At 36.2% G+C, this 21,918-nt stretch overlaps 1 protein-coding gene across 3 annotated transcripts in view; it reads right to left on the bottom strand.

The window, feature by feature from the left end:
- LOC135201554 (uncharacterized) overlaps positions 1-21,918 on the bottom strand; it is a 142,161-nt gene that overhangs the window by 15,956 nt on the left and 104,287 nt on the right. For all 3 annotated transcript variants that reach the window (XM_064230553.1, XM_064230554.1, XM_064230555.1), the window contains exon 10: positions 1,658-1,847. In XM_064230553.1, coding sequence (XP_064086623.1) covers positions 1,658-1,847 — 190 coding nt within the window. The remainder of the gene's footprint in view (positions 1-1,657; positions 1,848-21,918) is intronic.

Below are 21,918 nucleotides of genomic sequence, written 5' to 3'. Positions count from 1 at the left end.
CCAATTTTCCATATTTTTTTCCAAAATTCATTTTTTGATATAGCACGTTAGTTAGTTTGGCGAAAGTGACGTAACAGAGAGAGAGAGAGAGAGAGAGAGAGAGAGAGAGAGAGAGAGAGAGAGTTCGGTGACAATATCGATTTCAGCTAGAGGGCTGTAGGCTACGAGGGGAAAATATGTATAATAAGAAGAGGCCTACAGGAAAGAATGTGATACGTGGAGGGCGTGAATTTATAAACGCTGAACATTGGGAAGAATCATAAACAATAGGATAAATCTTGAACGGGAAAAATCATGAACAATGGGAAAAATCATAAAAACTGGGAAAAATGAACAATGGGAGAATAAAAAAAAACCATTGGGATAAATACCGCACAACAGGAGAAATTCATGAACAATAGGAAAATTCTGAACAAAGGAAAGAATCATGAACAACAGGAAAAATGGACAATGGGGAGCATAAAAAACATTGGGACAAATCCTGAATAATGGGGGAAATACATGAACAATGGAGAAATGCATGACCAATGGCAAAATCCCGAACAATGGGATATATCATGAGCAATGGTGAAAATCATGACCCGAGATAATGTATGAACAATGCAAAAGTTGTCAAGAATCATGAACAGTGTGGTAGAAATCATGACTGTGTAGGAAATTAGAACATGGAAGAGAATCATGACAATGGGAATGAATATGAACAATGGGTGGGAAATCACGAACAATGGGAAAATATTATGAAGAATGGGAGGGAAATCATGAACAATGGGAAAATATTATGAACAATGGGAGGGAAATCATGAACAATGGGAAAATATTATGAACAATGGGAGAGAAATCATGAACAATGGGAGGGAAATCATGAACAATGGGAGGGAAATTATATGTATCTAAGGAAGGGGTCACAATAAGGAAAAAACCTGTCACAAAACGAAAAAAAAAAAGAAAAATCTGAAATTAATATATTAAGGCAAATAAGTAATAAATAGTGTACGTAGGAGGAGGAGGAGGAGGAGGAGGAGGAGGAAGGGATTCAATAAAGTCACAAGGATTAAATACGGAGGAAAGAATGCCGAAAGAACTCTAAAAATGGCAACTTAAACGTGAGATGCAAAAGGAACCGCATCCACTTGGGAAACAATTTCCCACTGTTAACAGGCAATGGGCAACATCTGGTTTGTAACACATCCATTCAAACAAACCATTATTTCAGATTAAATGTGACAAAGCCCTCCAAATTCATTAACTACCACAGTACTCGGAATTAATCGAACGTTATTTCGCAGCATGGAGAAAGATTAATAAAAAAAAAAAACTCCCCTCACCTAGATTAAAATTCCATGAAGTACACCTATGCAATTATATTTCTACAATGCAGAAGTCAAACATATTCGTCATGTAATCAATACTGGGCCTCCCAAAAATATTCGGTGCTACAGCTGGCAAGCCTAAACATCGGTTAATAAGTCATGCACGTATCTCTGTTAGCGCGCTTCTCTGTACAAGCGTATATCTATGAGGTCCAAATGAAAAAGCCCCCACAATTTTTCATTTCTCTCTCTCTCTCTCTCTCTCTCTCTCTCTCTCTCTTTCACATACACTTTCTCTCTCTCTCTCTCTCTCTCTCTCTCTCTCTCTCTCTCTCTCTTCCGCTTACGTCATTGGTAAAAGCCAAATCCTGAGGTGTAGGGATGGTGGAGTTGTCGACAGTGTGCGAAATCGCCACCAGATGTCTCCCAGATGCACTCTCCGCGTAGAGATGGACTGCCGAGTGGAGGAGAGTGCGGGAATGGTACACCTCCACTTCCAACACCTGAGGTCGATGAGGCCAGGTGTCATTCACTATCCTGCAATGAAAAATGATGTGTGAGACGTCTCTCCTTCTCCTTCTCCTTCTCCTCCTCCTCCTGCTTCTTCTTCGTCTCCCCCCTTCCTCTTCTGCTTCTGCCTCCTCCTCCTCCTCTCCTCCTCCTCTGCTTCTCCTTCCGCATTCGCGAAAAGAAATTCAGAGGGTTTAGAGAGAGAGAGAGAGAGAGAGAGAGAGAGAGAGAGAGAGAGAGAGAGAGAGATGAGAGAGGAGAGAGAGAGAGAGAGAGAGAGAGAGAGAGTCGTTTTACGACGAGGGAGCTTTAAGGTTGGAGGGGGAAATTGCGTCTCAGGACAGGAGGAGTTTTAATGCAGCGTTATTCTGCTTGGGAAGGTCTAAGGGCTTGCTCCTGAATTAGCTGGGAAGGTGTTCATACACGGTTAGGTAGGAAGTGGAAGGCAATGAGACGAGGGAAAATGAAACTCATTTCAAACGAAATCAGCATCTGCTACGTCAATCATCTCGAAATGTTAGGCAGGCACAACTAACATGAAAATATACCAATTGAAGAGATTTAAATAACACGAATATTTTGATTCAAAACATAGATGAATATAAAATGGAAGTTCAGCTAAATATGAAAAATTAGATGAAAATTAGATGGAAATTAACATAAAAGACACTGTGGCATGAGAATTATAATCATATATATAATTTCATACATATAACAACGCAGGTACAAAAAGTATGGAAAAATATGTGGATAAAACTTTGAAAAAAGGAATATTGATTTTATTTGATAAAATTCTAACATTATACCATCTTAGAGCAATATCTCTTTAGGGATCTAAAACACCATATCAGGTAAAAAAAATACAATTGACAACCTTTCTTACCCATCTACTAAAAAAAAAAACTCAAAAATAAAAAAGAAAACTCCAAGGAAAAAAAATTGCTGGCAGGGCATATTAACAAAGTTGGGACCTGAAGTCCCGACCATTAAACCAAACCCAAAGAATTGGTGGCTTCTGTTTCCCCATTTGATTGGTTTTTCCGGGCGAAAGTTTTTATTTTTATTTTTATTTTGGACGGCCAATAACAGCTACCTCTTTCTCTCATTGCAGACTGTGTTGATTCAAGAGAAAGGCAATGATAATTTATAATAAAAATGGAAGTATAAAATGCGAAAGTAAAAAAATATAAATATAAATCTTTCATAACAGTACAGACTTAAGACTAAAAGTAGGATGAGATACAGAGAGAATGTAAAAATGATAATAATAATAATTTAGAATTGAAAATATATAAACATCGAAAAAAATTCCTTATACCATATCAGTTTGTTTTCTCAAAACTCAGACAAAATATGGAGTAAAGCTATGGTCACAAAACGACAAAGGAAAATTATGAAGCTACTTCTGTCTCTTTCAGAAAGTAGAAAAATTCTCACAATAACAATTAAAAGGAAACACACTTTCTTATATATCGGTGCGTGAACTCAATTCTGAAACAGCATTAGTAAAATTACAAAAACAACAAAAATAAAAAGTAAGCCCAAAACTATAACATTGTTAAAGAATTTAATTCTCGCTCCCATGGTCACATGGGTGACCGGTGGAAATTGAGCAGTTCTGCAAACTGGTATGATATACAGACTAGATGAAATGTTAGCCATTAACAATTAGAGAGAAAATCTCAGTCATATGAGAACATCAACAAAACCATTGTTTATAAAGTAAGAATTATGATGTTCTAACGACCTGAACGAAAAAATATTCACGAAAGTTTTACGGGAAATATTTCTTAATACTTCTACCTACAATTTATTGTATATTGCTACTTAAATCTTAGTTTATTTATCATACCGACTTTCTGTTGGTGTATAAATACACAAACATATATATAGATATATCAAGACGTCTGATATTTGATTTGGAAATCAAACTCGAAATGAGATAAAAATAAAAAAAAACTGTCTAGCAATGGAGTCCTCACACAGAAGTAAGCTTATTCGTGCGAAAAAAGAAACTCTGCCTCAAGTCTGCAAAATCAAATTTAATTACCGTACAGCGACACCTGACGATAAAGAAAGGAAGAAATGAATTGTCCGCATCTGAATAATGGCAAATGACGCCGATCGACCTTTATCAAGGTGGTCGTGGTCTCAGATACATGTGTATTTGCTCAGCCCATTCGAATTTATAGCAGTATTTACTGCTAATGGCCGGAGGGTCATCTCCTGCTTCCAATCTCACAGGTATACACCGGGCCACTAAATATCTTCCTTCGGCTTTATGCGCTGATAATTAAGCGCTAAATACCTTGGCATTCCACGGGACAGTGGCACGGTTGGGCAGCACCGCCAAGGGAAGGTCAATATTACCTGAGGTAAATGTTACCTAAAAGGGAAATGTGACCTAAAAGGTAAGTATTAACTAAAAGAAAAAAATATTACAAAAAGGGAAATTTTACCGACAAGGTAATTATTACCCAAAAAGAAAATATTACCAAAAGGAAAATACTACTTAAAAGGTGAATACTATTGCCTAAAAGGGAAATTTTTACCTAAAAGGTAAATATTACCTAAAAGGTAAATATTACAAGAAGGGTAAATACTACCTAAAAAGTAAATATTACCTGACGGGTAAATACTACCTAAAAGGGAAATTCTACGTAAAAAATAAATAAGACATGAAAGCAAATATTACCTAAGAGGTAAATATTACCTAAAAAGAAAATTTTACCTAATAGGTAAATATTACATAAAAGGGAAATTTCACCTAATAGGTAAATATTACCTACATGGGAAATTTTACATAAAACGTAAATATCACCTAAGAGGTAACTATTACCTAAAAAGGAAATTTTACCCAATAGGTAAATATTACCAAAAGGGAAATTTTACATAAAAAGTAAATATTACCCAAGAGGTAATTATTACCAATATTACCAAAAGGTAATTATTACCTACAATACGACCTAAGGTAAGTATAACATAAAAGGGAAATTTTACCTAAAAGGTAAATATTAACAAAAGGTACATAAATAAACATTTAATATGCACATCTCACCTAACACACATCAGTGCACGCTGATACATTCTTATGTTTACGGAAATTTTACTGCGACACTTTGGAGCAGTTGGAATGCTCAGCATGATCCTGTGTCTCCTCGTTCTTACACAACACATACATACACACACGTTATATATATATTATATATATATATATATATATATATATAATATATATATATATATAACGTGTGTGTGTTAATCTATTTGTCATACATTTCCATATGTACTAACCATATACACATAGTAAAAATTATATATATATATATATATGAAATTAGGACGCCTCCAGGAATAGGTATTTTTTCTCCCAAACCGAATTGAAAGAAAATTATTGAAGGATTAAGACTTTTTGAGCAAGTCCTTTTTTCTTTGTAGAATATATATATATATATATATATATAGATATATATATATATATATATATATATAATATATATTTATATATATATACCACAAAGAAAAAATGACCTTCTCAAAAACATTATTCCTTCGATAATTTACTTTCAATTCGGTCTGGAAGAAAAATACCGACTCCCGGAGGCGCCCCTAATTAGTCTTCCCCACAATCCACTGTAATCGTATTTTCTTTTCTATAATTCCCGATGAACGAAGAGCGATAGATATCGAGGAACCGAACTCCGAAATGGACTCCTCGGGTTTTGGTTTTGTTATTTTCCGACGTCCGATGATAGGCCGCTCTGGGAATGAACTCTTTACGTAAGCTCCCGTGGAAAAGTAAGATGGAAAGGATGGCAAAATGAATGGAGGTATAGCAAACGGGAATGAAAGGGGGTTGCAGCTAGGGGCCGAAGGGACGCTGCAAAGGACACTTTAGGTAATGCCTACAGTGCACCGCGCGAGGTGTACTAACGCTGTACTAACGGCACTATTCCCCTACGGGGAAATGTGATTATACTGAATGTCTTGACTTTTCCTGGAGTTTAACCTTTCCAGTCAGTACCTTCATTTTGTTTTGATGCTACTTACTGCAGTGCATTTTGGCATTAGTAAAACTTTGTTTTCTTTCAACCTTCGCAATAAAAACATCGCTTCTTTGGTTCTTTTAAATAAATTTTATATATAGAAAAATGCCTGAATTACAACAACAGCAACATCTAATACTGCTTCAGCTGTTATCTCCATCTCGACCGTAATAAACTATCAGGCTTCCCGCGGTTACACATTGCAACTGTTGCTTTTAATTATAAACATATATTAATTTTTCAGGTAATCATATACATAAATGACCTTAATAACTTATTAAACATACCAGCTGTGAAAATGAGATGTGGTGGGGGTTGTTAAATGAGTTTCGGGTAAATTAATAACACTTGAGCATACGGCATTTGGCGAGCGCATACGTGGCCTCTTAAAAAAAAAAAAAAAAAAAAAAAAAAAAACATGCACCTACAATGGAGCCACTCACAAGATTTAACGGTTCCATGGTCTATAAAACAGTTCAGAGCAGAATATAGAACCTGGGGCAAAGGCCATGCGCTGAGACCTATGAGATCATTCAGCGTAGGGTTCCATGGCCTATAGGCCTACCTCTACACAAAATATTATGGTTTCTTGTTTGTATGGTGTTTTTTTTACGTTGCATGAAACCAGTGGTTATTCAGCAACGGGACCGACGGCTTAACGTGACTTCCGAACCACGTCGAGAGTGAACTTCTATCACCAGAAAAAAAATCTCTAACCCCTCAATGGAACGCCCGAGAATCGAACTCGCGGCCACCAAGGTGGCAGGACAAAACCATACCGATCACGCCACTGAGGCGCTTCAAAATATTATGGTAATCCATCATGAAAGTTTTGAAAATAATTTTTGAAAGGCAAAAAGAACAAACAAACAAATAAAAAAAGCACACCAAACTGATCGATCAGATCAGCAAACCGTCACAGAACCTGCAAAGGGAGAAGACAGACCGCCGGAAAGCGTCAACAATACCTAAGACACAGTGCGGCCTGGAACAAAGTTCACTTGAAGGGTCATTCTCCCTTGCGTTAACCCTGGACTACCGTCGCTATGACAGAGGGCGATCTCGTTAACCTGCTAACTAGCTTTGCGTGAAATAGGCCGCGTGTTCAAACGAGGACGAGGACGAGGCGCATAAGAGTGAAAACGAATGGAAGGCAAATGGGGAAGAAGGAGAGATGGAAAAGCGGGGATATCTATATGAAATATTCACCTGGGAGGTTAAATTGCTCCCTTTGATGAGGTGATACGTGAGACATGAGGCAGAAGGAACAGTAAGATGAATTGGAACATATAAAAGGGAGAAATTGTGTGCCCTATCATGATACGGAATTTATGCTGATTAAAACCGGGGCTGATTAGCGACTTGTTTTTGAAGGCAGACGAATGAATGCCTTCAGAAGTATACCTATAATGGGAACTAACAAAGGGCAATGGGAAGTAGATCGTGACTGTGGCTATCAAATGATACTACCGTAGCCTTGCAATATCAACCCAAAAAATCAATGATTAAAATCCAGCTAGAGACTACAAGAGCCAGGTGAGCACTGATGGGAAACACACGACCTGGAAGGCAACAGAACGAATGACTTTGTAGAAGGTAAAATTCATGTGCAGCAAGCAAAGGCAAGCAAAAGACGTAAGGGAATTTGTTCCAATTGATGTATTTTGCATTAATGGTTATGTGAATAAATGTTGTAATTGTATGATAATGGACAGTTGTGATAGTTATTTAGATTTTACGCCTTGATAGGTGATGGTCCTGTTATAGTAACAGTTATGAACTTTATATATTTGAGCCTATATATTTGTACATTACTGTGTAAATGTTCGCCGACTAATGATTAATTAATTAATTACGTCTTTGTTTGTTGGGTGGGAAGAGTCCGGAGGTCAACAACAGCAACCTATTCCCTTAAAGACTTTAAAATCTTACCCTAGTTGGAGTACGCCTTAGGAAAGGAGCTGTAAAACTGCTTAGTCTTAACTGTACATTGTATGACAGTTGATAGGCTGGTTTCAAATAATAGTAGGCCTGTTTAGAGGCAAAATGAGAATGAGAGTTTTCCAGGCCAATATGTTTGATAGTAACTGAAAGAAGTGGTACCTTGAACTATTTGTTGGAGGAAGTTGGCTGAAAATGTAAATAAATAAATAAATAAATAAATAAATAAATAAATAAATAAATAAATAAATAAATAAATAAATAAATAAATTCCAAGTTTATGAAAAAATGCCAATCAGACAAAGGATGACTAGGCAAATCTGAAAAGAGCTGACTAATCTGATACTTGGGTGCCAATACAATATGCAATGCCATAGAACTGAAGGACCAAGAAGGCACCACAAAGGAGATGAGCTGTTGGCTTAAAAATAAGAATGGATCAGAATGTATTTATAAGTTAAGTTCCGAACATGTATAAAGAACAATATGGGGTAAAGAAACAATAAATTCAAGTGTCTGCAAGTGAACTACTAAAACATCAAAGTTCAGTAAACGATGACAACCTTGACTACGCTGTAAACTAAGTACCTTGAAGATACTTTGCCCCTTACTAAACATAATCACATAGGCAGGGAAAAGTGCAGAGCTTTAGGACCAGTGCATAGTGTCATTTTGCGATACCCTACTAACAAACAATAGCGTATAGCGACCTTATTTTTTAAATATACTCAAGTATGCCACAAGACGCTTTCATCTGACATTCCCTTCAGCGTCCCATGTGAGCTCACGGAATGGTCAACAAAAGGCATAGTCCTCGATCAGTCATCAATAAGCTGAAAGGAGACGTGTTTGCGTCTGGCGTCAGTCCTACAAACGGCAGAACAAATCCTTGGGTGACACACGCACACACACACATACACTCACATTCTTTCTCTCTTCCTCTGTACGAACAATTCTATGCTACAGAATTGATGATGATAATAATAGAGGGACAATTAGTAATGTGAACAACGAATAGGCATGTGCAATACCATGTCGTAGTTGTTGACTGTTTCGTGTGAAGAAGAAGAAGAAGAAGAAGAGGAGAAGGAGGAGGAGGAGGAGGAGGAGGAAGAGAGAGTGCAAACCTATCAAAACAATCAACCCAAGGACAATGCTTTCAAAAATAATCAGTAGAAACAATCACAGCAAACAGAAATAAAAATCAGGAGAAGAAGAATGGAGAGAGAGAGAGAGAGAGAGAGAGAGAGAGAGAGAGAGAGAGAGAGAGAAATCCCGTATAAGAATCCTACCAGAGAGGATGATTCCGGGGAAAAGCGGCAGATGTGCCGGCCCCTTATTATCTGACTCCTATTTACTTTAGGAGCTTAAGCCGCCATCCTTTCCCTCCTTCCCATCGCAGGATATGCGAAGGATGGAGGAAAGGAACGTGGAGCGGGAGGAGGAAAGAGGAAGAAACGAGTTAAAGGAAAGTAATAACCACGCAGGAGGAAACGAAGGGAAAACGAGGATAATTCTGATAAGAAGAAAGGGATGGGTATGAATTGGAAAATGCAGCAAAATGGAAAGGAAAGACAGAAGCAGAAAAGAAAGAGATGGAAAAGGCAATAATTATGGAGGAGGAAAATAAGGCAAATAGATACAAAGGAGGGTGCCGGAACATCTCTTGAAGGATGAAATATGTCAACGAAAAAATATGAAGAGGAAATAAATAACATGATAACCTGAAGGAAAAGAAAAGGAGATAAATAAATCAAATGAATAAGTGAAGAATACTGTCGAAAAATAAATGAGATATTAGGGGTATGAAGAAAAATGTGGGGAGTGGGGTAAAAAGATAAACTGATAAAGATAAGGAATGAGGAAGAAAGTGAATAAGACAACAATATGAATAAACATGGTAATGAAGGAAAGAAAGCAAAGAAAAAGTAAATTTGAGAAGACAACAACAAAATGAATAAAACAAGAGGAAACAGGAAGCACAGTTTAATAGTAGAGATGGAAGAAATGAATACAAATTCAATAAACACAGAGATAAAGATAAAACGCAGGAAATGGTTAGCGAACACAGGAAACAATAGAAAATGCTTCAAATACAGAAAGAAACAAGTCCAGAAATAAGAAGACCTGAGGAGAAAGTGAGGGAAAAAAGAGGAGATATCATATAAGGTGAAAGACAGGTCAAGTACGAAAGGTAAACAAAAGAAAAACTACATAAAAAATAAATGAATGAAAATAAAAACAAGTGACTTTTTATTAAATATGAATATGAAATCCATCAATGATTTTAGAGATACTTTGCTGCAGACAGACGTACAGAAATCCATAGAAATAAACAAACAAGTAAAAAATGCGCATACTTTTCTGTACAGCGTGTAATGCTGTATGGAACTTTCAACCACGATCCGGTGGTGGGCTAGGCCACGGCCCATGAAACTCAGACACGGTGCGGTGGTGGCCTGTGTTGTTGGTACCTCTAACGGTGCCAGGAGTACGATTATAGGTATAGTAGATTCACATCAGCCGTGCATTTGATGTCTAGGCCAGTCCCTTACGACGCTCCTGACTGGCTATTGATAAGCCAATGACAGGGCTGGAAACTCTCAGTCTCTCGCGAGAGTTCACATGGGTGTGATCTATGTTCCATCTCTCCTGAGGTGATGTGAATCTGCTATAACTTGAACCTTAAATAAAATAAAAACTGCTGAGGCTAGAGGGTTGCAATTTGGTATGTTTGATGATTGGATGCTGGATGATCAACATACCAAATTGCAGCCCTCTAGCCTCAGTAGTTTATAAGATCTGAGGGCAGATAGTTTTATTTTACACAAAACTAAAAATGAAGAGCTGATAAAAGGACGCAAAAGATAGCAGAGCAGAGTAAAATCAGGAAGTGAGAGCAAACGAAGAAGGGAAAATTGAGGAAGCGACAATTACAAGGAGAGAATGAACAACAGACATTCGAAACGAATAGGAGAAAAGACATCGAAAGAAGCGAGATGCCGATAAAGAGGAAGAGGAAGAGGACAATGCGAAATGTAAATGGATATGATGGTGGAGCGAAGAGGACAATGTCCAGTGGAGTAAATGTGGGAAGAATCGATGTCGGAGGATGAGGAAAACGGTTCTGGGGAAGAGATCGCAATGTAAGGTGAAAATAAATGACATCATGCTGACTGAGAGAGAGAGAGAGAGAGGAGAGAAGATGAGAGAGAGAGAGAGAGAGAGAGAGAGAGAGAGAGAGAGAGAGAGAGGAAAATGCCAATGAACGTGAGGTGAAATGATGCTGGCGAGAGGACAATGACCAGTGAAATGAGGAGAGACGAATGCTGGTGAGAGAGAAAAGACAATGCTAAGTGAAAATGAGGGAAATGAAGCTTGAGAGACAGGACAATGCCATCGACACAATGATGGAAATGACGTAACGGGGAAAGGAGAACGCCCAGTGAAAATGAGGGAAATGAAGTAACGGGGAAAGGAGAATGCCCAGAGGAAATGAGGGAAATGAATCTTGAGAGTGAGGACAATGCCCAGTGAAAATGAGGGAAATGAACCTTGAGAATGAGGATAATGAAAAGTGAAAATGAGTGAAATGACATTGAAAGGAAACAGACTTTTGGATTAGGTATATAAAATTTGCCAAAACAATAAAGGTAAGAGAGAGAGAGAGAGAGAGAGAGAGAGAGAGAGAGAGAGAGAGAGAGAGAGAGAGAGAGAGAGAGAGAGAATAATTGATGAAATGAAGCAGACGAAAAAAGCAAGGAGATTAGACGAATTCCCGGGGCAAAGAGACGAAAAATGACGGACATAAAAAGAAATGAAGGAAGGAGATGACGACAGCAATAACCATAAACGTAAAAGAAATAAAAAGAATGGACGAAGAGGGGGAGAGGCAGGGAGAGAGGAGAGATGATGATAACGGAATGGGGGAAAAATAAAATTAAAGAATAACTCTGGAGAAACTGAGGGGTCGAGCAAGATTAGAACTCAAAAGTGTCGGGAACGCGTGAGGGAAAAAAAAAAACACAACTTCAAAATACAGAACAGAGATTAAAAAAACCACGATAATAGGAATGTATCAATAAAAGACGAGGAGGGTGAGAGACTGAATATAAGATTATGATCACTATTAATTAATTAGGTTAAAAGTAACACGCGAACATTAAAGGACTTCTAAAGATGACCATGTAAATAGCTATAGATCTTTTCATTGTAGGAAAATTTCACAAAATACGTAAAATTTTCCTTACCTGGCTACACATCTCTGAGGGCTATGTTATTATTTTTTTTTTGTATAGTTAGGCGTCTGATGAATACGTCATGTTCCCTATTACGCAATCAGATGTGTGGTGAGTACATCTGTTTTTTGGTAAGTTATGCTTCTCTTTAAATGTCTGATGGGTATGTCTGTTTTTCATTTTTTTAAGTCAAGCTTCCTTTTAAATGTCTGATGAGTACGTCTGTTTTTTTGTTGTAAGTCAAGCTTTCCTTTAATTGTTTGATGAGTACGTCTGTTTTTTTTAGTAAGTCAAGCTTCCCTTAAATGTCTGAAGAGTTTGTCTGCCTTTCTGTTTTTTTTTTTTTTTTTTTTTTGGGGGGGGGGGTGGGGGGGGGGGGGTAAGGGAAGTCAAGCTTTCCCTTAAATGTTCTGATCAGTACGTCTGTTTTTTTTTTTGGTAAGCCAAACTCTTTAATATTATATATATATAGTATATATATATATATATTATATAATATTATATATATATACATATATATATATATATAATATTAATATATATATATATATATCTATATATATATATATGATATATATATTATATTATATATATTTATATTATAATATATTTAGTCAAACTTCACTTCAAATGTCTGATGAGTACGGCTGGTTTTCCCTTTTGGTGAGCAGGTCAGGTTTGTAATTTTACAGTACTGATGAGAAATTTTCCTTTCAAGGGAAATATATTAGGTCTCCCCTTTATACATATGAGAATAAATCTGGCCTTTCCTCGAAATACGTCTAGTTTTCAAAGCTTTCCCACCACTGGGTTGCAAGACTGATAAGTAAACCAAGCTTTCCTGTACAGCATTAAACCGGGCACCTAATCAGTGTTTCAATGTTGTCCCTTCTTCACAAGGACAGATGTCTAAATAGTTCCACTCCGCATTTTCCCTAGATGTAACCTAGCACCGGGACCTTTCCTTGAAAAAAGCTTTAAAACTAACCATAGAATTTCCTTGGAAATAATCTCATTATTTTTCCCACACCCAAATTACATCGTAATTGGTAAACTTGGAGTCTGCTAATTGCCAATTAGTGAATTTTAAGCAAAATCCTATGGAGTCATGTCGCATGAGATTTGAGCATCACTGTACATGCTAATCTAAACTCAATTAACCCAACCTAACCTAACCTAGGGGCATGGCAAAAAACCCGGGGACTGGTGCAATGCTACCATTCATCTCAGGAATTTGCTTCCCGTCCCCTACACAATGTTACACATTTTTCACCTTTATTTCCATTTGGTTCTATTTCTCATCTGCACCCATTCACCCGTTCTCATTAGCCGGGGTTCTTTCCCTTCGGTAATTAATAATTTATATTTATTATTCAACGTCTTTTAAAAAAAAATATGCAAAGCCTTCATACGAAAGCAGTTTAACAGACTACCCATTTCCAAGGAACAGAACCAGCACGATTGAAAAGTAAAAAAAATAGAGAGATGAGAATGAAAAATACAAGGTAAATCTGATTACTGACCGTACAGGTACTACAGAGGAACATCACCAGAGGTAATACAATTTTTGGGGTAACAAAAAAAGTTCCAGGAAGCTGAACATCCTTAAGAAAGAAAAGTGTTCGTCCATCGTCCCTGCAACCGATCTTTGATAAAAGATCTGATTGATTTATGATTGCTAAAACTGGCGTCACATCTAGGCTGTTGTCGCCGTCTTTGATAAAGGATTCAAATAATTAAGCAACGCGTTCCTATTTTTTTGTGTGTGATATTTTCGAGACAGTGGTGCGATAAAAATAAGCTAGCATGCTATTTTCATTTTTAAAGGGAAAGGCACGACGTACCCTGCACGTATAATGTGATATGAGAAGGGGTGAATAAAGTGTACCTATAATGGAGGAATACGTTATCGCACCTACACTTACACCCACATAAACAGACTCAACACCAAACCAATGTTAGTAATAGCCAACTTAAACCGTTATTCATATGGAATGCAATACATAATTTAGGCCAAGGCCAAGCACTGGGACCTATGAGGTCATTCAGCGCTGGAAAGAATACTGAGAGTAAATGGGTTTGAAAGGTGTAACAGGAGGAAAACCTCAAAGCAGTTGCATTCTGAAATAATTGTTAGGAGAGGGTGGATAATAAGATAAAAGAAGGATAAGAATGGAGGTACAGTAAAACGAATGAAAGGGGTTGCAACTAGCGGCCGTAGGGACGCTGCAAAGAACCTTCAGTAATGCCTACAGTGCCCCCCATGAGGTGCACTGATGGCACTACCCACATTCTCCATACCACGAACCATAGGGAGTACAACTTACTGTACACATAGGGCGGTTTCAGTCTATCTTAAAAAAAAACATGCACACACACATACGCTAAACTAATTTTAAAAGAATGAGCAAACATAATACTTAAAAACCGAGACTGTAAACAAAATCTAACCACCTACTTCACACGATTAACAAATTCCTCAAAATCCGTGATACTCTCTCTCATCGCTCTCCTTCAAATCACGCGCGCAAGCGCGCAATGCAGACGCAAATATCTAGTCACGAGAACGCACTCTGAGCCTACTGGGAAGCTAATTAGGTCTGTCTCATTCTATCAACATCTTTATGCCTTTTAAATTGGGTCTGGGTAAAGGCTAAAAGCTCCAGAAATGAAGGAAGGAAGGAAGAAAGGAAGAGGGAGAGGAAATGAATATGATGATCATGATGAGGGACAGGAGGAAAGGGAAGTGGTGGTTGATGGGATGGAAAAGGTGGTGGTGAAAGGAGAAAAAGGGGAACGGGAGGAGGAGGAGGAGGAGGAGGAGGAGGGAGGAGAATTAGGAAGACATCGAGTAGGACTGAAGAAGGCTATGAAGAAGGCAAAGCAGTATAAGAGAAAGTAAGGTAAATAGGAGGGAAGAGAAGAAGAAGAGAAGAAGAGAGAGAGGAGGAGGAGGAGGAGGAGGAGGAGGAGGAGGAGGAGGAGGAGGAAGATGATGATTTAGGGATGGCATGATCTCGGGGAAGAAAAATAACTAATGAAATTTCCTCATCAGAACCTTTCGGGGATCAGGCCTTCCTTCTGGAGAAAATTAGGAGATAAGGAACCCTCTGCTGCTGCCTAACACGAGAGAGAGAGAGAGAGAGAGAGAGAGAGAGAGAGAGAGAGAGAGAGAGAGAGAGAGTAGAGAGAGAATTTCTAATGAAGTTGTAAGTAATCTTAAATATACCCTGTGAAAATAATATTTTCAACCTAGCATAAGGAGAATAAAGTTTACCAATACTGCAAATAATAATAATAATAATAATAATAATAATAATAATAATAATAATAATGATAATAATAATAATAATAATAATAATAATAATACTTCTCAAAATATAATTCCAACATAAGTGATAACATAAACAAAACTAACAATATCAAAGAAACAGTAGGACCACATGTACACACAACAGTAAACAAACTGGGACAGGGGGTGGGGTGCAAATCTGATTGCATGGAGGGAAGGGGTATCTAAAAAAAAAAAAAATGAGTGGGAGAACACCTAAAAGATAACGGAAGGGGAACAAAAATAATGACTAAGGGAAGGACAAAACAAATGAGGCTGTGCTGGAATAAACAACCTACGAAGAGAGAGAGAGAGAGAGAGAGAGAGAGAGAGAGAGAGAGAGAGAGAACTACATAAAAGGAATCACCTGAAAGAGATGATTCCAACAAGAATACTGGGAATTAGTGATAAAAGAGAGAAAAAAAATGCCTCCATAGGAATAATTTCAAAGAGACGATTACAACAAGAATATTGGGAATTATACTCTGTTTTTTTTCATCTGTCCATCTGCCTGTGGTGTTTTTGTATGGCAACACTGCGTCCCGGGCTTTAGATAGTTACATTCAGCTTACATTCAACGATTATAATAATATCCTATTTCGAATATTAACGGTGTAATTCGCGTACAGTAAATTATTAAAACACTTTTCAGTTGCAAATGTACGCCCAGATATCCTTTTATTTACCTAAAACTTACACATATCGTAACTATCTAAAGCCCGGGACGCAGTGTTACCATACAAAAACACCACAGGCAGATGGACAGATGAAAAAAAACAGAGTATAGTAAAGGTAATTAAGAAGAAGAAGAAGAAGAAGAAGAAGAAGAAGAGAGAGAGAGAGAGAGAGAGAGAGAGAGAGAGAGAGAGAATCGCTACATAAGAATCACCAAACAAGATAACTCCAGGGAGAATAAGAAGAATTAGATTTCAAGCAAAAAAAGAAAGGAGAGAGAGAGATATAAAAGGAGTTACCTGAAAGAGATGATTCCAACAACAATACTGGGAATTAGTAAGAAAAGAGAGAGAGAGAAAAAAATGCCTCCATAGGAATAATTTCAGAGACGATTACAACAAGAATATTGGGAATTAGTAAAGGTAATTAAGAAGAAGAAGAAGAAGAAGAAGAAGAAAAAGAAGAAGAAGAAGAGAGAGAGAGAGAGAGAGAGAGAGAGAGAGAGAGAGAGAGAGAGAGAGAGAGAGAGAGATAATCGCTCCATAAGAATCACCAAACAAGATAACTCCAGCGAGAATAAGAAGAATTAGATTCCAAGCAAAAAAAGAAAGGGGAGAGAGAGAGAGAGAGAGAAACAGCATTATTGGAAATTGTCAAAGAACTGGAAGGGAAAGACAAAGACGAACAGGGAGTGATTGATAAATGGATGAGAATTTGTTATTTCTATTTCTCCCTCTGCGTGGGAACACTTGCATAAATATCGTGCGATCCCTCGACTATGCACGTCATTATATATATATATATATATATATATATATATATATATATATATATATATATATATATATATATATATAATATATAAAATATATATATACATATATATCATATATATATCTAAATATATATATATATATATATATATATATATATATATATATATATATATATATATGATATATATATAGATATATATATATATGAGGAGAGAGAGAGAGAGAGAGAGAGAGAGAGAGAGAGAGAGAGAGAGCTAAATTACTTTATTATATCACTGATTCAATCGAATGAGTACAGGAAATAAAATGTGATTCCTCAAGTACCAATAATTGCTTAGATAAAAAAAAAAGTCTAGAAAGTCAAACAGCAAACTCCAGTTTCCTACAGACTCATGGCAAACTAGGGCTGGGTGGAGGGAGGGAGGGATGTTGGTAAGAGAGGGAGGGGAAAGTTTCAAAAGACGTTGCCATAAACTAATTTGAGCCTTGTATCGGGGCGTCGTAAAATTCAAAATGCCTTGTCGATCGACCGTCAAATCCCGCCTTCAGCCTTAGCCGGCAAGGAAACAATATACTATATGTCTGGCCCGGACCTGTGAGGCAATTTCGGTCTCTATTCGCCAGAGATAAAATCTGCGATCCGTTAACGATACTTTGCGATACTTTCGGTCATTATTGGGAAGCGATTTGTTTCCCGAAAACACAATAATAAAGTATTTAAAATTCACGCGGTAATGATTGACTGGGATTTATGAGGCAAATAAATCGTTGTTTTTGTTGTTGTTTATATATGAGTTTTTTTCTAAATATGTATATAGTAGCATGGAATTTGTGATTAAGGCATACTTAAAAATACTTTCAAGCCTCTTATTTTATAAAACATAATGGGAATCAATACACACAAATGCACATTTACGTATATATCTGTACGTATATGTACACACACACACATATATATATATATATATATATATTATATATATAATATATATATAATAATATATTAAAGATATATATATATATATAATATATATATATATATATACATATATATGTATGTATAGCGTATAATATATATATATATATAAATATAAGATAGAGGAATAATATATATTTATTATTATTATATATATATTATAATATATATATATATAATAATGTATATATATATAGTATATATTATATATATTTTTTGCATCAAACGTGCATGGAGAATTACACTTTAATATTATTGTTTTATTTTCAGTATTTTATTTGGAGATAGAGACGTAATGAACCGCTTTTCCAATTTCTCTCGAAAACTAGTGTATCTCACTCGTATATATATATATATATATATATATAGAGATGGGCAATTCTATTATGCTTAATAAATTCCACTCGGTAAGCATATATGAAAATATATTAATTCCGAGGTAGAGCGAATAGATATTAAAGGACATATGTAGTTCGATATATGTATATGAATCACGGTAATATGATAGACTTATATATATATATATTATATATATATTATAATATATATATATATATAGTATGATATATATATAGTATAATATATATATATATGTATTATTATACGCGAGTTGCTATACACTAGTTTTCGAGAAAAATTGGAAAAGCGGCTCATTACGTCTCTATCTCCAAATAAAATACTGAAAATAAAATTATAATATTAAAGTGTAATTCTCCCGGCACGTTTGATGCCAAAAAAACTTTCTCTCTACAAAAGCTCGCAGATAAATGTAGTACATAATCACGGCAGTGTCCACAAAATCTTCTCGGTACATGATTATTTCTTTAGTTTTCCATTATATCTTGATTGTCATTATATTATTATTATAGACTTCCAGCACCTATTTTTTCCCCCATAATCATTTAGGAAGCGAACAATCGATCAGCCAAGCAATTAAACGACTTTCTTTTTAATGAGGTCTTTTTGTGAGATCATGTTCCACAGAGAGAGAGAGAGAGAGAGAGAGAGAGAGAGAGAGAGAGAGAGAGAGAGAGAGAAAGCAAATATTGACTCTGCCATTACAGGGATATCGTATGGTGACATTTATCGGCTCTTTGTTTATTGAGCTTACATATACGCTGTCTCCTCTTTAATTCCCTTCGGTTGTATCGCACCGGAAGATATAATAATAAGGAAGCGACTGATAACAGCATCTCTTTTGGGAAGTGAGGAAAGAGGACCTCTTTGGGATGCCGTCATTGTTCCCCATAGTTGCACGAGTTTTGTGTTCAACAGAAGCAAAGTCAGGGAGCCGATATGCTTACGCAAAATCAAATCGCGTCTGAGTCACACGTCTACAATTAATCATCGTCAACTCGGAACTCTTCGTAATTTGCCTCAACAGTTAACTGGGAAGATTGTTTAAACAAACGGATGCACTTCGCGCATATGTCCAAGATTGGCTCCAGATACGATCCAGAAGGTTTTAAAGGGCCTCGAATAACTTCTCTCTCTCTCTCTCTCTCGTTATATATATATATATATATATATATATATATATATATATATATATATATATATATATATATATATAATAATATATATATACGTATATATATATATATATATCCTCTCTCTCTCTCTCTCTCTCTCTCTCTCTCTCTCTCTCTCTCTCTCTCTCTATATATATATATATATATATATATATAATATATATATAATGTATACATACATAACGCGCGCGCGCGCACACACACACACATATATATATAATACATGCATGAAGCACGCACATACAATACATGACCACACAAAAGTCCCATGGAGATAAACGAAGCCATTACTAAGGAAAAAAAAATCCACCATATTTCTCTCTTTGTTCTCCTTATCAACCGAGTAAGACAGCCAGGCACTGAATTGCAGGCGGACCATGAAGATAAAGATGCGGTCAGGTTAACTTATTGAATGGCGATCTGCTTTATAATCAGAAAGCAGGTATCTGAGGATTCCAAATGGTTCTTAAATTTCGTTGTAATACGTACAAAGAGGATTTTACAGACTTTATAGTGGGAATGAAGACATCCTTGTCTTGTATTTTTATAACTAATGTAAAACTATTTCCTTTAACACACACACACACACACACTATATATATATATATAATATATATATCTATATATATACATATATATATATATATATCATATATATATCAATATATATATATATATATATATATATATATCATAATATTAGATATACATATATATATATATATATATTATTATATATATATTAATATATTATATAATATATAATATTCTCGCTTTTAGTTTTCTGTGAAAAAGAAAACAAATGAGATGGCCATTTGTCTGTCCGTCCGTCCTCAGATCTTTAAAAACGATAGAGGCTAGAGGGCTGCAAATTGGTATGTTGCTCATCCACCGTCCAATCATCAAACATACCAAATTGCATCCCTCTAGCCTCAGTAGATTTTAGTTTATTCAAGGTTAAATCTTGCGTTTAGCAACGCTATAGGACAGTCCACCACTAGTCCGCAGCTGAAAGCTCGATGGGCCGCGGCTCAGGAAACTTCCTCGGCGCATTTTTTACTTGTTTTATTTTCGGTGTTAATGGGGACTCTTCCAGTTACTATTTTTGCATCGATTGATTTACTGATTTACGTAAACTGGCATCTTTCCTTGTGGAAACACGAGACCTTAGAATATGACTCAAACACCCAGAGGAGAGCAAAACGTTCTCTGTGGTATCTATTAACTGGTGGTCACCTATCCAATTACTGACCATATCCATCTCAGCTGATCAAGAGACCAGCAGTGTAGCAAGGAACACCAAAGTGCCAATAAACAATGAGGTGGAAACCGAACATCAGCTGAGTGAATTAATGATCAAGTCCAGTTTATCCTATATATGCAGAATTAATCGACATTTCGCAACTAAGTAGAAATCACAAAAAATTTCATAAATATGATGAAATAACCAAAATTACTTTTTGAAAACATCCCATTTGTTAATGGCACTAAACTAAGTCGAAACATCACGTAACCGTTTATTTTTTATTTCTGAAAAATCTGGTAAATAAAATCTAGGAAATGCATGCAAGAGCATCTAAGTGTGCCGTGGACATCACCAATCTTAAGACAGCCCAGTTTATGAACGGTTTCTTCCCTCCAGATCCAAGGTTTGGTACTCTCCATGCTCCCGTTTTCCCAGATTCTTGGCCAACTATCTTCGGGTATGAGATGAACTTATTTTCCTTCGATCCTTTTCTTTGTTATGATTTGGGATGGATAAGGTTATTTGGGAATCCAGCAGTTTAGGTCCTGTTTTGCAAGAATATATTACCGGAAAAAATAAAAGAAACAAGGGATAATATCTGTATACTACCTAAACACTATAGAGGTTGGAATCGTCCTTTCATTGTACCTGTATCCTCCAATTTCAAAGCCAGTTTCAACCTAACTTCCATAATTCTACGGTTCCACACGCCATGTTTCTGTAACACCAACCTACGTCAAAAAAAAAAAAAAAAAAAAAAAAAAAAAAAAAAAAAAAAAAAAAAAAAAAAAAAAAAAAAAGATTCAATTTAACATCTACTTTTTCAGTCGCACAGTAGAGTAGACTGACTCTACCGCATTTGCTTAGAATTACTTTTCGTTGAAGTTAGTATTCAATTTGTCCAGATACGACTCAAAGAGACAACGTAAAATAATGAAGATTAGGGTATGACGGATCATTGAATTTGCTCTGGAGCTACATTCAATTAAACAACCCATAAAGGGACACAGTCTAATTAAAGGGAGCGATCGTTAATATCATACCGGGTCCGCCCTTGGCAAATAAGGACGCATTGTGGTCTTATATCCTCATTTAATGGAAGCGCCTGGCAATTGAACCAAACTCCAAAGGCATTTCGGAGGGCAAAATCACTTCCAAGGGCAATCTATTGGGGCCATTACACAATTAACTACTTGTTTTATCCTCACTGGAATCTATTTGTTGTTGACTCTGCTCCTGAGCTAAAAATAGACAATTAGATTTTGATACATTCGGGTACAATGAAGATTTGTAATGGAAACCTCCTCGGACGGTCAAAAACAAAATTGTTAAAAAAA

The sequence above is a fragment of the Macrobrachium nipponense genome, chromosome 28, assembly GCF_015104395.2.
Source record: "Macrobrachium nipponense isolate FS-2020 chromosome 28, ASM1510439v2, whole genome shotgun sequence".
NCBI lineage: Eukaryota > Metazoa > Arthropoda > Malacostraca > Decapoda > Palaemonidae > Macrobrachium > Macrobrachium nipponense.
Note: the sequence above shows the minus strand (reverse complement) of the source record. Positions and strands in the feature narration are given on the sequence as shown.